This window comes from Sciurus carolinensis, chromosome 9 (genome assembly GCF_902686445.1).
Source record: "Sciurus carolinensis chromosome 9, mSciCar1.2, whole genome shotgun sequence".
Lineage (NCBI taxonomy): Eukaryota > Metazoa > Chordata > Mammalia > Rodentia > Sciuridae > Sciurus > Sciurus carolinensis.
The window spans coordinates 54,950,283-54,970,492 of NC_062221.1; the positions used below are offsets into that span (position 1 = coordinate 54,950,283).

General features: G+C 38.2%; 1 protein-coding gene across 1 annotated transcript in view; it reads left to right on the forward strand.

The window, feature by feature from the left end:
* Positions 1-8,378: 8,378 nt before the first annotated feature.
* Vps8 (VPS8 subunit of CORVET complex) overlaps positions 8,379-20,210 on the forward strand; it is a 266,030-nt gene continuing 254,198 nt past the window's right edge. The window contains exons 1-2 of the mRNA XM_047563466.1: positions 8,379-8,436; positions 19,545-19,779. Of these exons, the coding sequence (XP_047419422.1) occupies positions 19,627-19,779 (153 nt within the window). The 5' untranslated portion in view covers positions 8,379-8,436; positions 19,545-19,626. The remainder of the gene's footprint in view (positions 8,437-19,544; positions 19,780-20,210) is intronic.

The following is a 20,210-nucleotide window of genomic DNA, read 5'->3' on the forward strand; positions in this document are numbered from 1 at the left end:
GAGAGTTGGAACAGATGTCTTGGACCATGAGATAAATTTGGAAGTTAAGGACCTACATGGAGGAACAATGAGATGGAAGAAGTCTGGTTCTTGACACAGGGGAACACTGCTACGATTTTGAATTTTCTTTCATTCTCAACTGATTCTAATTCTTTTTTGTGTTAAAGAGGTAATGTGTGTCCATGTATGTAAGTCTATCTCCAGGCAAATTCGGAAGATAGGTCAAATTCACCTTTAATATCCTTTGTGTTTTTCCATGTTGCTTACTCTTTTCCTGACCTTTTTTTGTTGAATGTCCAATTCTCTACAGTCTTCCAAGGGTCCCTTATGACCCTGATCCAAGTCCTGAGCCTTCCTTCCCACCCTGTTGTTGACAGGGCTCCCATGATACCAGACCCGAGCTAAAAGCACATGCTTATTTGCTTGTAGAGGTGGAACTAGGAGACAAAATTCTCCAAGATTTCAAATGACAGCATTTCTGGAATTATGAAATTATTAAAAGGAGAAATTATTTTAAATAGTTGAGCAGCCTTAGTTTCTCTCACTAAGTGCACATGGCCTCCTACTTTAAGGTTGAAGGGAAATGGAATGAGGGAAGGTTCTAGAGACACTGGGAGAATGAAAGTGAAAGGTCGCATGCTGTCTAGAATAAAAAATTGTAAACATATAGAATATAGATTTATTTCACTTATGACCTTGGGAAGCAATTTCTGATTCCTGAGTTCTCCTATTCTCCCCCTTTTGTTACTATTTTAGTAATGTTTAGATATAAAATCTCAGTCTTGCTAAAATGTCAGAGGAATTTGGCCTTTTGAGCTCCCATAATTTATTTCTATTATGGATCTTCATAAATATTGCATTTTTAGTGTTGTGTTCCTGTCTAGGGGTCAGAGACTATTTCATTTCTATGTTCCTGGCAACAAGCATGGTGCCAGGTACCTGGTACACAGTAAGCACTCAATAAATTCTTGTGTGTGTGTGTGTGTGTGGGCGGGGTGTATGCTGGGGATTGAACTCAGGGGCCCTGGACCACTAAGCCACTTCCCCAGCCCTATTTTGTATTTTATTTACAGACAGGGTTTCACTGAGTTGCTTGGCAAGCTGCTGGTAGTAGAGGCGTGCGCCATTGCATCTGGCTCAATAATTTCTTGTATATGCTGCAAGGAAGAGTTTGTTCTTTGAATGCTGCTTTAGGAAACATTCTCAGGTCAGTATATGTAGAAAACTTGTACACATACAAATATAGCCTGTCATTGTAGAATTTGTTCATTAGTTGAATAAAAATTTATGGAGCTCCTACTGTGTGCCAGGTATCATACTAGATGCTGGAGGTGCAACCATAAATAAACAGTCCAGAGTCTCTGTTCTCACGGTGCGTATACACTAATGGGGAAAACCGAAACATCACAGATAAATAAGAGATATAGCATGTGGAATGGCAGTTAAGTTCTATAGAGAAAAATAAACTGCAAAAGGGTGGAGAGGGAGTGCAGCGAGATGGAAGGGTGGTCAGGATCCACCCTTCACTGAGACAGCTATGGAAAAAGCAGTCTATGGTTGCTAGAATATTCTGTGTGCTGTTCTGCACTTCCTGACCTCCCTTGTAATAAAGCAGGGCCAGGTGGCTGGTGTGGCCAATGGACTATGAGCAGAAGGGGTACATGTCACTTTCAGGCCAAGGTCATTCACAGCCAACGGGCTTTCTCCATCCCTCCCTTCTGCCTCAGAGAACTTGGAGGCCATGTGTTTAGATAAAAGTGTCACCAGATGGAAAGAACATGGGTCCCTGAGACCGGATGGAGGCGAGCACTCCTATCTATCTTCTTTGTATTTATTCCTGGACCAATGCAGGGACATCTGAGCAATTTCCTAAAGAAGGTGAGGGAGTGAACCATGTGGTTTTCCTGGAGCAAGAACATTCCAGGCAGAGGAGAACATGAGCATGACATCTGGAGTAGCTTGAAAAACCTACGGTTAATCAATTTTGCTTGTCTCCTGCTTACTTGGATGTTCAATTCAATGAAGAATTCTGTACACCAAGTTTTTGGTTTTGCTTTTTTTTATTTCATTAGACTTTATTCTTTAGAGCAATTTTAGATTTACAGCAAAATTGAGACAAAGGTGAGATTCCCTGTATATCTCCTGTCCCCACATGCACAACTTCAACCATCGCCAACATCCCTCTTCAGAGTGGTACAATTTGTATAGTTGGTGAACCTACATTGACACGCTATTATCCTTCAAAGTCCCTGGTTTACATTAGGGTCACTCTATGAATTTGAAAAATGTATAATGACATGTATCTGCTAGTATAGTATTATACAGAGTAGTTTCACTTCCCCTAAAAATCTCTCTGTTCCAATCAGGTTTTTTTCTTCCAAAAAGGAATAGAGACCAGTGTATGTGTGATTGTGAGCAAAGAAAGAATACTGTTAGGGAGGTCTGAGCAGCTGTATGGGGGCATCTGGCAGCTTGGTCTGACTCCTATCTGGTTACCCGCATCTGACCTTACAAATACAACCAACCACCTTCAATTCTCTGGCCCTTCTTCTTGGGCATAGACTTTTTTTCTTTAGGATATGTGGTTGATTCTAGATGCAAAGTTAGTAGCAATGTCTGAATGGTGGTCTCCATCCTTCCGGTCTTTGGAGAGCTGGAGGAGTTGATGGGTGTTAGGACATCATCCAACTGCAGCCATCCTTGAGTGGCCCTCCCCTTCTTGCTCCTGTCCATCAGGACAAGCCAGGCCTCACTGAATCCCATGTCCACAGGTTGCCACATGGCACATGGGGCTTTTTTCTCATCAGCTCACTTCTCCTAACACCACTTCACTTCTGTTTTAATCACTATCTGCTCAACTTCTTTGCTTTACTTAAAGAGATAAATTTAGTAATCCAAATGTTCTCTGACCTTATATTTTAAGTCAAAACATACTCTCTGAGCCCTAAACAGTATAATTTTGGTACTCTTTCCAAAGGAAGAAAATCATAACAATATTCCAATATAGAAAATATTCTAATATAGAAAATTCTAGCCTGACACCATTTTTACCTTTGTTTTTTAAAAACCTTTTAAAAATCCTAATCTCCAATGCCTGTTTGGAGAATTGCAAGTGAGAATTTAAGAAGTTTCCTATAACAATGTTCCTCAAACTTGAATATTGTTCAAAGTCCTTATAAGGCTAAAAGATCCTCATAGATCTCTAGAGTTGGCTTATATTATTTTTGGTAAGGTTGCATACATTCCTATGTATATTGTTATGGTTTGAATTTCAAATGTCCCCCCAAAGTTCATGTGTTGAAAGTTCAGTCCCTAATGCAGTCGTGTTCAGAGGTGGGGCTTTTGGAAAGTGACTAGATCATGAGGGCTCTGACCTCATCAATGAATTAACCCTTGATGGATTCAAAACTAATGGGCTATTGGGAGGTGGTGGAAACTTTAGGACGGTGGGGTCTAGTTTAAGGAAGTAGGTCCACTGGGGAGTGTGTCTCTCATTCTCCGCTTTCTGACTGCCATTAGGTGAGGTAAGCAGCTAAATTCCAACACATGCTCCCTGCCATGATGTTCTGCCTTATCACAGGCCAGGAACAACTGAGCCAATGACCATGGACTGGAACCTCTGACACTATGAGCCAAAATAAGTCTTTCTTTCTTCACGTTGATTTTCTTAGGTATTTTGTCACAGCAAAGGAAAACTGATTAACACATGTGAGTGTGTGTGTTTATACCTGCATATATAAAGAAATGACTCATTTTTATGGATTTTATGTATCTAGAAAACAAATCAAGTTTATGTGTATCATAACACAAATAAACTACCAAATGATGAAATCAATCTACCATATTGGTTTAATATGAGGAATGATATTTTGCTGAAAACTAAATCACCTTCACAGCACAAATATTATCCTGATTGCAATAGCATAGACATATTTAATCACGTACCATGTGATGGCTTAATTCTCCCACTAACCTTTGTTAGTACAGTGCACCACAATACAATTTGGTTATAACTTGGCGTAACCACATCATTTATTTTTAACATCCTTCCCTGTTTTCTTTCTCATAAGTCTGAAACAATTCAGTTAGTACTATTTGCCAATCACAAATCCAAACACAGGCAGTGAAATTGCATTTCCAGAGTAACTATAAAGGATTGATAAATTTACAGATATTTCACTCCACTAGTAATCCAATGCAAATTAAAATGAGAGGCCATTTCATCTACCAAATTGACAAAGCTTTTTTAAAAGATAAAATAAATGCTGGTGGGTATGTGTGATGGGCACCTTTGAGCACTTTTTGTGAGAATGAAAACTGGCCTGACCTTTCTGGAAAGCAATTTGGCAGACTTAAGAGATTTCGAAGGTTTTCAATCAGTAATTTCACTTACAGGTTTCCATCCTAAAGAAATAATTTTTAAATTGTGGACAAAGATTTCTGTATAAGAAAATTCATGGCAATGTTCTGTTAACACTGAGGACTAGGAACACTGCCTCCCCCCCAAAAAACCTGGCAAATGTCCAAAATAGTGGAATAATGAAATGAATTAAAGTACAGTCATACTTCAGAGACACTGTGGGTTCAGTTCCAGACCATATAATCAAGTAAATATCAAATAGAGGGAGTCACATACATTTTTTGGTTTCTCAATGTTTATGAAACTTGTATTTACATTCTTCTGTAGTCATTTAATAAAAGTGTGCCGTAGCATTATGTCTGAAAAAACAAAGTACCTATTTAATTAAAAATGCTTTATTGCTAAAAACTGCTAATGATCAGCTGTGCAAGGTGGCATATACTTATAATCCCAGCAACTCAAGAGGCTGAGACAGGAGAATGGCAAGTTTGAGGCCAGCATGGGCAACTTAGTGAGCCCCTATTTCAAAATAAAATTAAAAGGGCTGGGGATGAAGCTCTGTGGTAGAGCACCCCTGGGTTAAACAAAAAGGTCTTGCCTCAATGTGATGGTGCTGACTAATCAGGGTGGTTGCTGCTGAAGGTTGGGATGGTTATGGCAATTTTCTTAAAATAAGACAAGAAAATTTGCTGCATCAATTACTTTCACAAAAGATTTTCTGTAGTATGTGATGCTGTTTGATAGTTTTTTACTCACAATAAAACTTTCAAAATTGGAATCAATTCTCTCAACTCTGCTGCTGCTTTTCAACTAAATTATGTAATATTCTAAATCCTTTGTTATTTCAAGAATGTTCATAGCATCCTCGGGGGGTGGGGTAGACTCTATGTTGAAAAATCATTTTCTTTGCTCATCATAAGAGGAAACTCCTTACTCATTCAAGTTTTATCATGAGATTGCAGCAATTCAGTCATATCTTCTGGTTCCACTAATTTTAGTTCTCTTGCTGTTTCAACCACATCTGTAGTTACTTCCTAGTGTGAAGTCTTGAATTCCACAATGTCATCCTTAGAAATTAGAATTAAATTCTTCCAAAACTCTTATAAAATTTGGTGTTTTTGACCTCCTTCTATGGATCATGAATGCTCTCATTAGCATTAGAATGACATTTTCTTTCCAGAAGGTTTCTGATCTAATTTGCAGAAATCTATCAGAGGACTCACTACCTATGGCAGCTATATAGTCTCATGAATTTTCTTTTTCAGTGCTGGGGATCAATCCCAAAACTCATGCATGCTAGGTAAGAGCTCTGCCACTAAGTAAGCTACATCTCCAGCTCCACAAAATGTATTTCTTAAATATTAAGACTGAAAGGTTGAAATGATCCCTTTATCCATGGGATGAAGAAGAATGAATGTTGTGTTAGAACATTAATCTCATTGTATATCTTCATTAGAACTCTTGGGTAGCCAGGTGCATTGTTAATGAACAGTACTGTATATGATCAATTGTTATGTAACTATTACAAGTAATATTTGTGAGCAATTTTAATGACAGTTGACATAACACCTGTCATAACAAGATATAGCACTGGGAAAAAAGCAGGATGTAGACAGTTAACTATATATTATGCAGTTCTATTCTGTCAAAATGAAATATCAAAGAGAAAGACCCAACAAAATAGACCAAAATGATAAGTAATATTTCTGGAATGTGAGTAATTTATGCTTTATTTAAAATATTTCCTAAATTTCCAAGTTATCTATAATAAGCATACAATATTTTTATTTTTAAAATTAACTTCAGCAGCCCTGGAAAGGATAGCATTTGACCTTCCATCTGCGAACAGGGGTACATACAAGTGATGTTGCTTTGTAGGGGTCTCAGAGGCAACTTGAACTCTTCTGAAACCTTCTTCATTGTGAATTGAAATTTGCTTCTCTACAGCAGCCACAAGTCCTAGGTTGCTCTCTAGGGCTACCTACTCTAAGTTTGTGATTGCCATAGAAATATTTCAAAAGATAAGTTAGGGCTGAGGATGTGGCTCAGTGGTAGAGTTCTTGCCTAGCATGTGTGAGACCCTGGGTTTGATTCCCAGCACTGGGGGAAAGGGAGAATTATCTCATCTCTCCCCCTATAACCCTGCTTTCTTCATTTCTGTCAATTTTTTTTTCTGTTCAGTACTTTTAACAGTTCGCTGTTAACTGGGATTCTGAGCCACCATGTGCTAGAAGTCTCCTGTCACACATACATACATGAACCCTGTGTATATACATATGTGGTCATGACTGAAATGCATTTCTTACTAGAGGTGATGATTAAAGAAATTTGAAAGCTATTGATCGTAAAATGGTCACATTGGGCCAGCAACTAGACCCCAAACTTGTTCTGGATTGCCATGATCCCACTGTGGCCTCAGCTAGGCAGTCTCCCTATTTTCTGACTATAGAAGTTCTTCGAGGCCCATATTGTGCTCCACCTTCTCCCTGAAGTGTTCTACCAATTCTCCTCATCTCTGGCCCTAAATGATGCTTTCATATCTATTTTTATATCACTCTAATCAGCCTGCCTTGTGCTGTCATGATGTCTATACACTGGGATCTTAGATCAAGAGCATCTGGAGGGCAGGGCTGTGTCTCCCATCTTTGGGTCCTCCCGGGTCCAGAAGTGTAGCGAGCCTGGTTGATGCTCAACAAATCTCTGCCAAACTGAGTATTTTCTGTCTTTCCTTCCAGGAGTATACTTTCTCCTTCTAATTTCTTGACCATAGGCCAATAGGTGTAAGATCTTTAACCTTGGGGGTCAAAGTTATTTACAGTGATGACTGTAAACACCAGTCTGTTCTAAAAACTTTAATCTTTCTTCTGTAGTAATAATAGAAATACACATTTTAAAGATGTCTCCTTTATTTGGGAGTGTGTTCCTTCTATATTTTTTATTTTATGATGCAATTTTTGCAGAGCAATGTTGATAAATTAGAAAATAATTGTTTTTAGTGTGTGTGGTTACTATCCTTAGGGGCAAAGTAAAAACTGACAATTCAGTGTTCATCTTTGAAAATTAAATAATTTTTTCCCCTTACTAGCTGCAAATCCCCACTGTCAGTGAATCAACTGCCCTTTCTGAGCTGGCTGAAGGTAGGATCGCTTCCTGAAGACCAAGTGAACTCACTGACTGTTATGGTTTGGATGTGAGGTGTCCCCCAAAAGCTCACGTGTGAGACAATGCAAGAAGGTTCGGAGGAGAAATGATTGTGTTGAGAGTCTTAACTCAATCAGTGAATTAATCCCTTGATTGGGATTAACTGAGTGGTAACTGAAGTGGGAGAGTGTGGCTGGAGGAGGTGGGAATTATGCGTGACTTTGGAGTATGGACTTGTATCTGTCAAGTGGAGACTCTCTGCTTCCCCATCACCATGTGAGCTGCTTTCCTTTGCCACACTCTTCAGACATGATGTTCTGCCTCACCTTCAGCCCTGAGAAATGGAGCCAGTCTTCTATGGAATAAGACCTCTGAAACCATGAGCCCCTAAATAAACCTTTCCTCCTTTACAGTCTTCTGGTCGGGTCCTTCAGTCACAGTGCTGAAAAAGCTCACTAAAACACTGACCTCGGGTTGGAAGAGATTTTCTTTCTCATCTCAAGGAGTGCTATTTTGTTTCCTGGGCCATATAAAACTTATACCTACACTATTCTGGAGTCTAGTTAGTGTGCAATAGTATTATGTCTGAAAAAACAATATACATGCTTCAATTAAAAAACGCTTTATCGCTAAACACTGCTAATGATCTAGTGTGCCTTCAGTGAGTCATTTCTGCTGGTGCAGGGCTAGTCTAAACGTTCATGATCTGCGCTCTGATGTAATCATTCTTTGAGTCCTTAGGCCCAGACAGTATGTATCTGGCCCTTTAAGTAGGGGCGTGGTGTAGACGCGAGGACCGCCCAGGAGAAAGCGCGCGGAGAGGAGGAAAGCGGAAGCGGGGCCACGGAGGTAGAGTACTGCGCATGCTTGAGGTTAGAGCTGGGGGCGGGGTCACGTGAGCCGCGAGTTCTGGGCCGGAATGACTTCAAGCTCAGGTAACGCATCTCCCGAGAGCGAGAGCGGGTCAGCGAAGAGGGGACCTAGAGACGGGATGTATCTAGGGTGGGAGGAGAGCGCTCGCGCCAGGTGGCTGAGCCGTGGTCCTCCCCGTCGCGCTACAGTGGCGTCGCCTCAGGAGCTATCAGGGCAGCCCTGATGGGCTGACTGGACTGGGGCCACCGGCCGGACAGGGTTGACTCTGGGGCGAAGGGCATTGTCCTGTGTTTGGCCTGGAACCGGGTCAGACATCTTCCACTTGTTGGTCCAAACGAATGGAGGCTGTGGGGCAGGCGCGCGCACTCCCCCGATTGTAAGACTTTACGAGGTGGGTGACCCTCCCACTCTTCCTCGGGCGGTGTGCAGTTCGCCTACCGCAATAGGGGTGTCTACAGGATCGCTGTGCGCTCTTGTGAGGCTGGTTCCACTTTGTCTCTGCCTGCAAGGTGTGCCGGAGTGAGCACAGCAGGTTGAAAGGTGGATCTCTAAAGTTCGAGGCCACCTCTTTGCCTGTTCTAGTTCTCCAGGTATGGCACTTGAGGAAGGAAGGAAACAAGAAGGAAGTTCTATCTTTGGTACATTTAATTTACAAGAAGGAAATACCAAAATGTTTTTGTGTCCAAATGAGGACGGTAGGATGGGATGGGGTAGGCATGGCATTGGATTATCAGGAGCAACCGGGGAGACTTTTCTCTTAATTAGCAGGTCTCCTCTGTTCCTTCCACTCCCTAGACTAGTTTTAGAATGCATAGGAAGGCTTGTTCTTCTGCACTGCCCACTCTACCGTACTTCCTCCCCCTCCAAACAAGCCAGGAGAGGAAGCACAGGTGTTAGCTGTGGTGCTACTGTATTCCAGATGTCTGTGTTTGGGAGCTAATTACATCTGAGGGGTTTCTGTATGTAAGACGTGGGTTTGCTTATGTTAAATTTAAGCAGAGTAGGTACTGAATCTTCTGGCAAGAGCTGGTCTGTCCCATAGAATGTAAGGTAAATAAGAAAAATTTCATTTACACTATTGGGTTTCATATGATCAAAGAGACAGTTATGTATGAAAGAATTCTTTGCAGATCTACTGAACAATAATATGTTGACTTTTGTTTGTGTTTTCTTTGTACTTGGACCATCTGCAACCGGTGAATGTTTTCTGTCTTCCAGAATTTTGGGATTATCTTGGTGGGTTCTAAGCTATACCCCACTATTCCATAGACATTTCAACCATTATGACTCCAAATGTGAATTTTATATGTGAGAAGTAAGGCCCTTTGAACTTAATAAACTTTTGATCTGTTTTTAGGTTTAAGTTTAGATGGCATCTTTTTTTGGCCCACAGCTTCAGGTGTCATCTGTATATATTTGTAAGGTTAAACTGCTCTGTTCTGAACTGAGTCCTGAATTAATGTTTGAGTTATTGTCATTCTGTATAAACAGGATGAAAGTGTATTCTGTTTTTTAGTCAAGAACCATACATTTACCTGGGGTTTTTCACTCTTATAAATTTGTTAGATTTACTCTGGTAGCAATCACATTTTTCAAGTTAAGGCTCTTTCTGTTACAAGTGGCAGAAACTCAATTCAAAGGGGCTTAAACAAAAAGAGATTTATTGATTCAGAAACTGGGGTAAGGCTAGGGTTTCACTAAATCACTAAATGATGTTCTTGTGTCTCCCTCTCCAAAAGAGGACTTCTAACTCCTCAGTCCCCATCTCTGCTTCTCTGTTGCGTGTCTTTTTCTGTTCTATTATATAAGTGCATGAAAGATGAACTCCAGACAACTCCATTGTCACATCATCCAAGCTTATGTGCCCTAGAGAGAAAATTCCTTCCTTCATTGTTTACAGATTCCAAGGAAGGACCCTGAATGGCCAGGTTGGACTTGAAAATATCATATGCCTGCTGTTCTGGCTAAGCTGATAGGATATTTGATTGACGGCACCACCAAAATCACGTTAGTGTGGAGCAGGGGCAACTTCCTAAAGAAAAGGTGGTAAAGATGCTAGGATGTTTTAAACCTTTGTTTTTCCCTCTGCATTTCAGCAAGAAGCTTCCTCTTGCCTTTACCTCCCTTCTCCCCACAAAGAAGAATAAATCTTGTGACTGTACATTCTTCTTGACATCTAACCAAGACAAATTGAGATGATAATTTAACTAATGGAGGATTAATAAAGAAGGCCACCAATCTATTCAGCTTGTAACTTGCTTGGAATCCTGTCTTTTGTGCTTTTAACTGATAATTCACCTACACTAGTTATACACTAGTTATACTTTTGTGTTTCTTAGGAGACATTTGGGATTGGGGTGAATCTTTGAAGGGAGATTCTTATAATAGGACTTCTTAGAAACTGAAAAGAAGTCATTTTTCTCTTGCATTCATTTTACTCATGACCTTATATACATGTTGATAAGAAATTGATACATAATATTAGTACTTGGACATAATATATGTATTTGTAGTTCTTTTATTCTGTACATTGTGATAGATTAGATCTTTCTTTTCTAGAATGAGTGCTCCTGTGGATTGTGTGTCTGCCAATTGGTAGGACTAGCTTAATTTAGCACTGTGTATGAGATCTCAGGTATCGTTCCTTTCCTCCACTTTTCTTTTTAACATTTGTTATTCTCTGTATACTTCATAAGTTTTAAGTGGCAACTCTTCTCATTTAAACAATTTTCCAAGAGAGGAGGAAAAGAAGTAGAGTTTTTCATAGACTTTTTCATAGTGATAGCTGTAAGCACTTTGGGCTTTTGTTACCTAAATGGGAAGAAACTTCAGGACCAAGCAAACAATTCACCCCAATATATAGGGCTGTTGCATCTAACAGAGTCTGTTTTTGAAGTTCCTGCGTAAGGTGAAAATTGTTATCTTTAAAGTACTCCTGAACAGTATCTTGAAAATTCAGTACCCTGAAAAGCAGTCATATTAGAGACTGAAATATGATTTCTCAGGAAGTCCCACATAGCCAGTGTTTGCTCCATGTTGGAACAGCATGCTGTTTTTATGATTTTGAACGCGGATGAAGTAGATTGCTTGTGTACGAGGTATGCAGAAACAGACTGACCAAAAGGACAGCAGATGTCCACCTCCTATTTTGTATTTACTATGAAACATACAGTTATTGAGGGGAAGTGCCTGGCTTCATGTGAATAATTTTTTTCTTGTTTTCTGTTTCTCTTCTCACTGAAGATAATAGTTGAATTCCCATAAATTGAACAGATATGTGATACATATCTACTGTTTTTATGTATAAATGAATTAACGTGAAAGAACATGAAATATTTGAGATTATCAAGTTTGTGGCTAAGTGATCATTAAAAAAATTGTTCTTGGGACGGGGGTTGTGGCTCAGTGCAGAGTGCTTGCCTAGTGTGTGTGAGGCATTGGGTTCGATTCTCAGCACCACATATAAATAAATAAAAGTCCATTGAAAACTAAAACAATATTTAAAAAATTTTTGTTCTTAGCTGGGCCTTTGTACATGCCTGTAATCCCAGCAGCTTGGGAGCATGAGGCAGGAGGGTCACAAGTTCAAAGCCAGTTTCAGCAATTTAGTGAGCCCTAAGCAACTTAGGAAGAGCAGGTCTCAAGGTTAAAAACAAACAAAAACAGGTTGGGGATGTGGCGTAGTGGTTAAGTGCCCCTTGGTTCAATCCTGGTTATGCCCCTCCACACACACACACAAAATCATTCTTAGGGATCTAAAAAAGAACAAAGAAACTCCTTCAGATGCAAAGAATGGAACTTGCGCAGTTGGGAGATTTTTTGGAATAGAGTGACTAATCATACCTTATATTGAATAATCAAAACTTCTATTTGAGGTTCTGGAAGCCAGTGGTGCAGTGTTGAGTGACTATTTTCATAGGGAGTGGAGATTGGATAAATAGATGGCTCAATTGATGAGCTCCCATGTAATTAGGCACTGTAATTAGGGAATATCATGGAGAATAGGGCAGATCTGGTCTTTGCTTCCTACATTCTAGTGTGTGTGTGTGTGTGGGTGGTTTAGACAATGAAGAAATAATGTAGTGTGATAATTGTGATAGAAGAGAAGAACAGTGTTCTGGGTGCATATTAATAGGAGTCTGGTAAAATAAGACCAAAGATTTATTTATTTATGAAACAGTTTTAGCTGATACCTGATAAATATGACCTGTAGTGGCTGACAAGCTTGATTACAGAAAAATAGAACTCAGTCGTAACATGGTTTATTGTGGCACAGATTCCTATATATTGTGAGTCAAATAATATCCTCTGAAGCTTAACAATTACAGGTAATAAAACTCATGTTTAAATTGTAACAGGTGTTATTCCTGTCTTCCAATTCTGTGTTAATCAACAAATTAAAAAAAATTCTACATAGTATACAAGTTAGTGATGTGGAAATATGGCCCCATATTTATTGCCTAGTTGGGGAGAAGAGATATAGTCATATGGCAAATCAACTAACAAATTGAGGAAAGCATCAAGACAGTTTTGAAAAAGACATGCTAGCCAGGTGTGGTGTTGCACACCATTAATCCCAGCAACTAGCAGTGCTGAGGCAGGAGGATCACAGTTTGAAGGCTAGCCTTGCAAATTGGTAAGACCCTGTCTCAAAATTTAAAAAAGCTGGGGATACATTTCAGGGGTAGAATATTCCTGCCTTCAGTCTCTAGTACCACCATCAAACAAACAAACAAAGACATGCCTTCTGGATTAGGGTATGATTAGGGAAGGAAGAGGTGATAGGTCCAATCTGAACAGTGCCCACAAGGAAAGAAGGAACTTAGATAAATGTAGAGGAAAAGGAAAGAGCAGGTGAATTAGCTTGAGGTGATGTGGAAGGAGGGAGGAAGCTATTCATGGAAGATTCTGAGTTCAAATAACAAGTTTAGTTGTATAGGAAGGAGGAAATAGGGAGGTCAGATGTTTCTGGAACCATAATCTCAGAATTTGGAATTTTATCCTGTAGGCATTGGGGAACCTTAAAAGATCAGTCAGTTCTAGTAGAAGTTAACTCTGTTTTGTGTTTTCTTCACAAACCAACCACAAGAAAACAAAGAATTAGAAGAGAAATACTCCCCTTTAGGAAGGCCTGAAAGGAAGCTAACATGTTACATTGTTTTCATATCATGTTTTTGTGATCTCTTTCTATCACAATGTAGTAAATTTAAAAAAACTTGATTTCTCTGTGATGTGAAGCATATCTTATAAGGACATAAGGAAAAGAATGTCAGAATTAAACAGGATCTTAGAACTTGAAAACAGTTGGGAATGTTTGCCAATGTAAAAAGCTAGCCAGAGTTCCATACTGACCTGGTCCATTATAGGTCACATTCTAGAGTTCTTACTCAGTTGGACAGTAATAATGAGGTCATTACTGTTTATGTGGTACATATCTTCTTTTATGGTCCTTAACCCTATTATTAATTGGTTGGGAATAATCTTATTAAGAGGAAATAACCTTGGCAATTATTAAGATTTCAGATAATCTTAAGTCTGAACTATTATTAGTTTAACAGCATCCTTGGTAATAATGATTCCATGGCATACATTTCCTATTAGATTAATCTGTTTTCATTCTGGGAGAGACTGAAAAATAGTTACATAAGCTATTGTGTTGTCTTCAGGTCTTGTCTAGTATGGCATTCTCTTAAGAACTATAAAAATTTTGGATCATCTGGTAATTGGGTGAAGAAATAGTTGTAGAATTCCATCTCAACAGGAAGAGATGAGTAGTTCATTGTCAACCTTTGTACTGGGATAGTGCTTAAGTGATATCTGAAGTAGCAACTGCATCAAATGTGTTATATTAGGCATGATGTATTTAGTATTTCATCATTGGTCTGTAAGTTGGAACGAAGAGCTTACTCAATAAATGAGTATAACACCAACTGACAAGGGAGGGGTTAGTATTTCAGAATGTTGGAAATGTGGTCAAAAACAAATTAATTGAAGTTTGTATATTCATTTCCCATTGTTACCATAACAAATTGCACAAATTTAATGGCTTGACACACATTTATTATGTATTACGTTTTGTAGTTCCTGTCTGTCTGACACCTGTCTCACTAAAGTCAAGGTGTTAGACAGGACTTTGGTCCTTTTGGAGGCTCTAGGAGAGAATCCATTTTCTTGTCTTTGGCAGCTTCTAGGGGCTGCCTGTGTTCTCTGTCTCTGGCACCCTCCTCCATTTCCAAAGTCTGCAATAATATAGCATCTTTCTGACCTTGCTTCTGTTGTCACATTACTTTCTCCAGCTCTGTGACACTCCTCGGCCTCTGTCTTCTCCTCTTAAGTACCTACATGATTACATTGGGCCCACATGAATAATTCACAATAATCTCTGCATCTCAAGGTCCTAATTTAATCATACTTGCAAAATCCCTTTTGCCATGTAAAGTAACATATTCACAGGTCCAAGGAACTAGAACTGGCGTCTTTGGACACTGTCATTCTTTCTACCATAGGTGCAGCCATAGCTCAGTTAATTTCTGAAAAATTCACAGAAGCGGCCCTAGAGATCTGTTCTTTAAAAAAAAATTGGAATAGGGTAACTTTGGGTCTATTTGGGCTAGAAAAGTTTGCTAATAAGAAGAAAAGAATAGCTGCTCAAAAGTGACTAAAGAAGAGCTAAGGAAGATGACATGGTTGACTTTAGTGATAAAGTGTAGACCAGTGTTGATGTGAAAAAAGACCAAAACATGGTTTTAGAATGAGTAGTAGTATAAGACACTTCTCAAGATCATAATTAAAGGTTTTTATTAAGTATCTGATGATTTTTCTGGGGACTATACTAGTCTCAGACAAACCATCATTCAGCTCATAAAGAAACTGCTGTAGTGATATCAGAAGATACCTGTAGGATACACTTAACACTTTCGGTTAGACTTTTACAGAAATACTGGATCTTGTTTTAGAGTCTTTAACTTTAGAAATTTGGAAATCTTGAGGAAAGTGTAAATGATAATAGCTAATGTTTCCTGAAAATTACTGTGTGGTCGGGCATCATTCTAAATGCTTTACAGTCATTTTGGTAGCACTGCAAGATAAGTAGTTGTATTCCTCAGAGTCAGGACTCTGAGTTGTGACTAAAAGTAAAAAGAAAAAGAAGGTATAGAGGAGAGTATAGGAGAGTATATATAGATTTATATAGCCAAACTGCCCGAAGGCTATGGGCAGAGCTCACTTCTTGGAAGACTAGAACCTGGGCCTTGAGTGATACCAGGATTCTCTTTCCTCCTCCTTTCTTTTAAAAGATTGATTTCATTCTAGAGAATCTGTACCTAGAATATAAATTCTGTTGGTAGAGTTGGGTCTTCAGTGATAGATGCTTAGTAGGTGTTTAGTTGATAAGTATTCAATGAGTGACTTCTTTTTTTTAATACAAGGGTGTGGGGTGGAGACCTAGGGGCTACTTAGCCTTATTGCTCATTGTTTAGAGAACCATGGAAGTAGTGCTTCCTCCTCAGTTCCATTTTACTGACTACTGGTGAAGGACACTGGCTATATCACATTATCTCTTTACTAAGGGAGTTTTGACTGGGGCCTACACATAAAGCATATAGTTTAAGGAGCCCTTCCCAGGACAAGAGATGCTATTCTGAGCAAACAACACAGTTTTCCACACTGTTCCATTTCACAGATGTAGAAATAAAGGGGTTTGGAAAGGGTAACCATATTGATCAAGATCATTTACAGGACCTGGTAAAGTCTGGATTCACATCTGGTATAGTGGTCTGTTTGGATTATGTTCTTTGCTCTTTGTTGTAACATTAGTAAAAGGAGCTCAGTGAGGTAAAGTTGGGAATGGAGTAGGGTCCCGTGGCAGAAGGATGTTCTTTCTTCAGGGAATGCTTGATTACTTGATACTTCAAGGGATGTTGATGTTCATAGATGCTGAATTGTTATTTGGTCTTGGAGCATCTTAACTTCAGAAAGGAAATTAAAAGAAGCAGAAAAATATTGTTTTCATTTCTGAGTTACTTTGAAAGACCAATGTGAAGTATTAAGCATTTTAAATTATTAAACTTTTTAAATGTTTAAAAAATTTTTTTCCGTATGGTCTTTTCCACTACTTAAAAAACTGGAGAGGAATAAAACTTGGGAATCACTGAATGTGAATTAGATTATGTATGTTTGTGAATAGTTCTCGAATAATTGTAGCTGTTTTGCTTAGTGGTACAAGTAACAGCAAAAGACTATCAAAAAGTAATTTGTCATGAACCAATTCAGTCTTCTTTGAAGAAAGACATATAAACATTAGTACCGCTATCTCATTTGGTTCTTTGCTAAGGAACAGTACATTTAGTACCTGATGTTGGAAAGATACTTCTATTTATTTATTTTTTTGGATACCAGGGATTGAACTCAGAGGCACTGAAGCACTGAGCCACATCTTCAGCTATTACTGAGGCTAGCTTTGAACTTGCAATCCTCCTGTCTTAAAGATATTTTTAAATGTTGCCAGATACAGAATACCCTCAGTTATGTCTTCTAGGAATGTATTGATGGCATGTGCTTTGTAGGACAGAGCATTAGTCTATTTTCTGTACCAGGTCAAAGAAATTAGTATACATTTGGTACTAGAAAAGTTGGTTTCAACTCTTTAAAAATCAGTTTTCACGTATCTCCATATCTTATACATAGTAGTTTTTTATTTCTTTTAATATGATAAAAATGAAACATTAAAAGAAGTGAAGTTATAGGTGCTAAAACAATGAGCCTTATTAGGTAAAATTATTAGGGAGTTTGGGGAATGCTACTTAAAAGCAACTAGTCTTAGTTAGCTTTTATTTTCTATGTTTCATGGTCCTAGGGATTGAACCAGGGCTCTGCACATGCTAAGCAAGCACTTTGCCACTGACTGAGCTACATTCTCAGCCTTCATTCATTATAAAATATTAAGTTATATCAGTGGCTCAATTGTTGCCAGCCTTTTTCTTTTTTTTTTTTTAACTTTAAGAAATAATACTCTGAAGGGTTCACTGTGGACTAAGGGTTGGTGGTAATGGTGATTATAGCCCCCCAAGCGCAGTGTGTAGTTTGAAACAGCTTTGCACTGAGATTTGCTGGTTGTTTGGTACAGTGGCTGCCACCTCCATCCTTGGGGGATACATTCCAAGATCCCTAGTTGATGCACAAAATTGCAGATAGTATCAAACTGTATACACTCATCTCTCAGTGTTCATGGGGTACTGGTTCCAGGATCCCCTAGCTGATTGATATCAAAATCTGTGGACACAGGAGTCCCTTATTTAAAATAATGCAGTATTTGCAAATAACCTACACATATCCTCCTGAATACTTAAGTCATCTCTAGATTAGTTATAATGTATAATAAAATGTAAATGCTATGAAAATAGTTGTTATATATACATCCTTCTTGTGATGATGTGATATGATACAATGCCTGTATGATGAGATGAAATGAGTTGAATAATGAAGTACTTATCACATGTTATGGCGATAAGCTTTGTGTTTAAGGTGCAACAGCAAAGCTAGCACAGATTTTTTTCCTTCTTTGCAATGTCATAGGTAGAAGATTTGTTCTTACTATAGTTCTTAATGACCTTAGCATATTTCTGTTGTTGTTCCTTATTAAGTCAATAACTTTTATCTTCACTTAAATGACACACTTAATGACTTCTCTTTGACATATTCAGGTTGCCAGCCAGCATCACCACTCTTATTCTTTATTTTAATTAATTTAAAAAATTTTTTACAGACTGCGTTTTAATTCATTGTACACAAATGGGGTACATCATTTCATTTCTATAGTTGTACATGATGTAGATTCATACCATTCGTGTAATCATACATGTAGATACAATAATGATGTCTGTCTCATTCCACCACTCTTATTCTTTGGGGCCATTATTAAGTAAAATATGGGTTACTTTGATAAAGCACTGCAATTCTATGACAGTTGATCTGATAACCAAGACTGACGGGTGAGTAGAATATACACTTTGGATACACTGAACAAAGGGATGATTTACATTCCAGGTGGGACAGGCAGGATGGAGTGAGATTTTTATCACACTATCCAGAGAGCACACAATTTAAAAACTTATGAATTCTTTATTTCTGAAAAATTTCCATGTAATATTTTCAGATCAAGGTTGACTGTGGATAACCAAAACCACAGAAAGTAAAACTGGATAAGGGGAGAATACTGTACTGTGGAAAATACCTAGATTAAGAAATAAAATGACCTTTATTTTTATTATCATTATTACTATAATCTTGTTTCTGTTTTCATGTTTTTACTATTCTAAACAGGCACAGCTAAGTGGATTTTAAAAAGTTAAGTCTTGTAGCCTAATTACAATATCACCTCAAAACACTTAAAAGAATATTTAATATTAAATTGTTATTGTACAGATTTTAAAATATATTTTTAGTTTATTAGAAATAACAATTTTGTAAGTATACCATATTATGTTTTTGATAGAACATAAGATTCTACTGTTTAGAGCTGTGAAATATGAAAAAAAAAGTAAGCATTTCTAGTTTTATTTAGTATTTTATTTTTCCCTAAAAAAGTCCATGTTTCTCTATGATTGGCTTTCTTTATAGAAACCTCTGGTAGGTTGTGTAATTATTTTATCCTGGGGTCTCCCATAATATGTATGAACCCTTAGGTATGCTAGTGTTTTATTAACTAACTAGGTCTGTGTTCTTGGTGTCTGTGCTAAGTTCCCTGAGGCATTATGGCCCCACATGGATACCAACCACAAAGCTGTTCTTCATGTTTATCTCTAAGGGAATGAAGAGTTACTCTGGGATTTGGGAACACAAGGAAGGTATTAATTGTAGCTCTTGGCACCATTGTACCCTCATGCTGTCAGATACATCAGTATAGTTGGTACAGGTCTAGTGACTGAGCCTACAAATTCATGACTGTCATTGTAACCAGTTTTATGACTTTGGGTGGTGGACACTTCCCAGGCTCCTTGAATCAGAGTATGTTCTTTCTTTGTGCTCTTGTGGGAGTCCCTCCCCCAATATTCTACCCTGTACTCCAGTGTGAGTTTCTCTTTGCCTATAACCAGATGACCGAGTAAGGCTTCGGAATGTCCAGTTGACAAAAAGAAATGTAAATGACACTTTTCTTTCTTTTTTAAAAAAGAGATTTAAATCATTGCAATCTAAAGCCAAAAAGAAGATGAATACTTACTTGGATTGATTGAATATATTTATGAAAAGTAAATATGGAAAATGAACCAGACCATGAGAATGTGGAACAGAACCTTTGTGCCAAAACTGCTGAAGAAGAACTGAATAAGTCTTTTAATCTAGAAGCTTCACTTTCAAAATTCTCTTACATAGATCTGGACAAGGAACTGGAATTCAAAAATGATCTGGTAAAATTTCAACTTTTGTCAAGTGATGATTTTAATCAAAGTGTTGGTGAGAGTGTGCTTTATGACCCAGATATTCTTAATCCGTCTGTGGACAGTTTTAGGAGATACTATAACTCTTTGGTCCATTGCAGTGGTCAGAATTTGATTCACATTGTCTTTTGAGTTTCAAAGCTCTCACAATGATATGAAAATCCATTCTTATAGGTGAAGATTCTGGTGTGCAACTAGACTTAAATGACTTCTTAATGTCATAGAGCTAGTGGTGGGTTTAGAATTCTTATCTTACACAGCAACTTTTTCCCCCATTGGTTGAATGTTAATGACTTTCTACCACCATATTTAATGATGTTACCTGACTTAATCATCTCACATTAATTCATAAAATAGCTAAGAAACATGATGTCAGATTTTGTATGTTGCTTATGACTTAT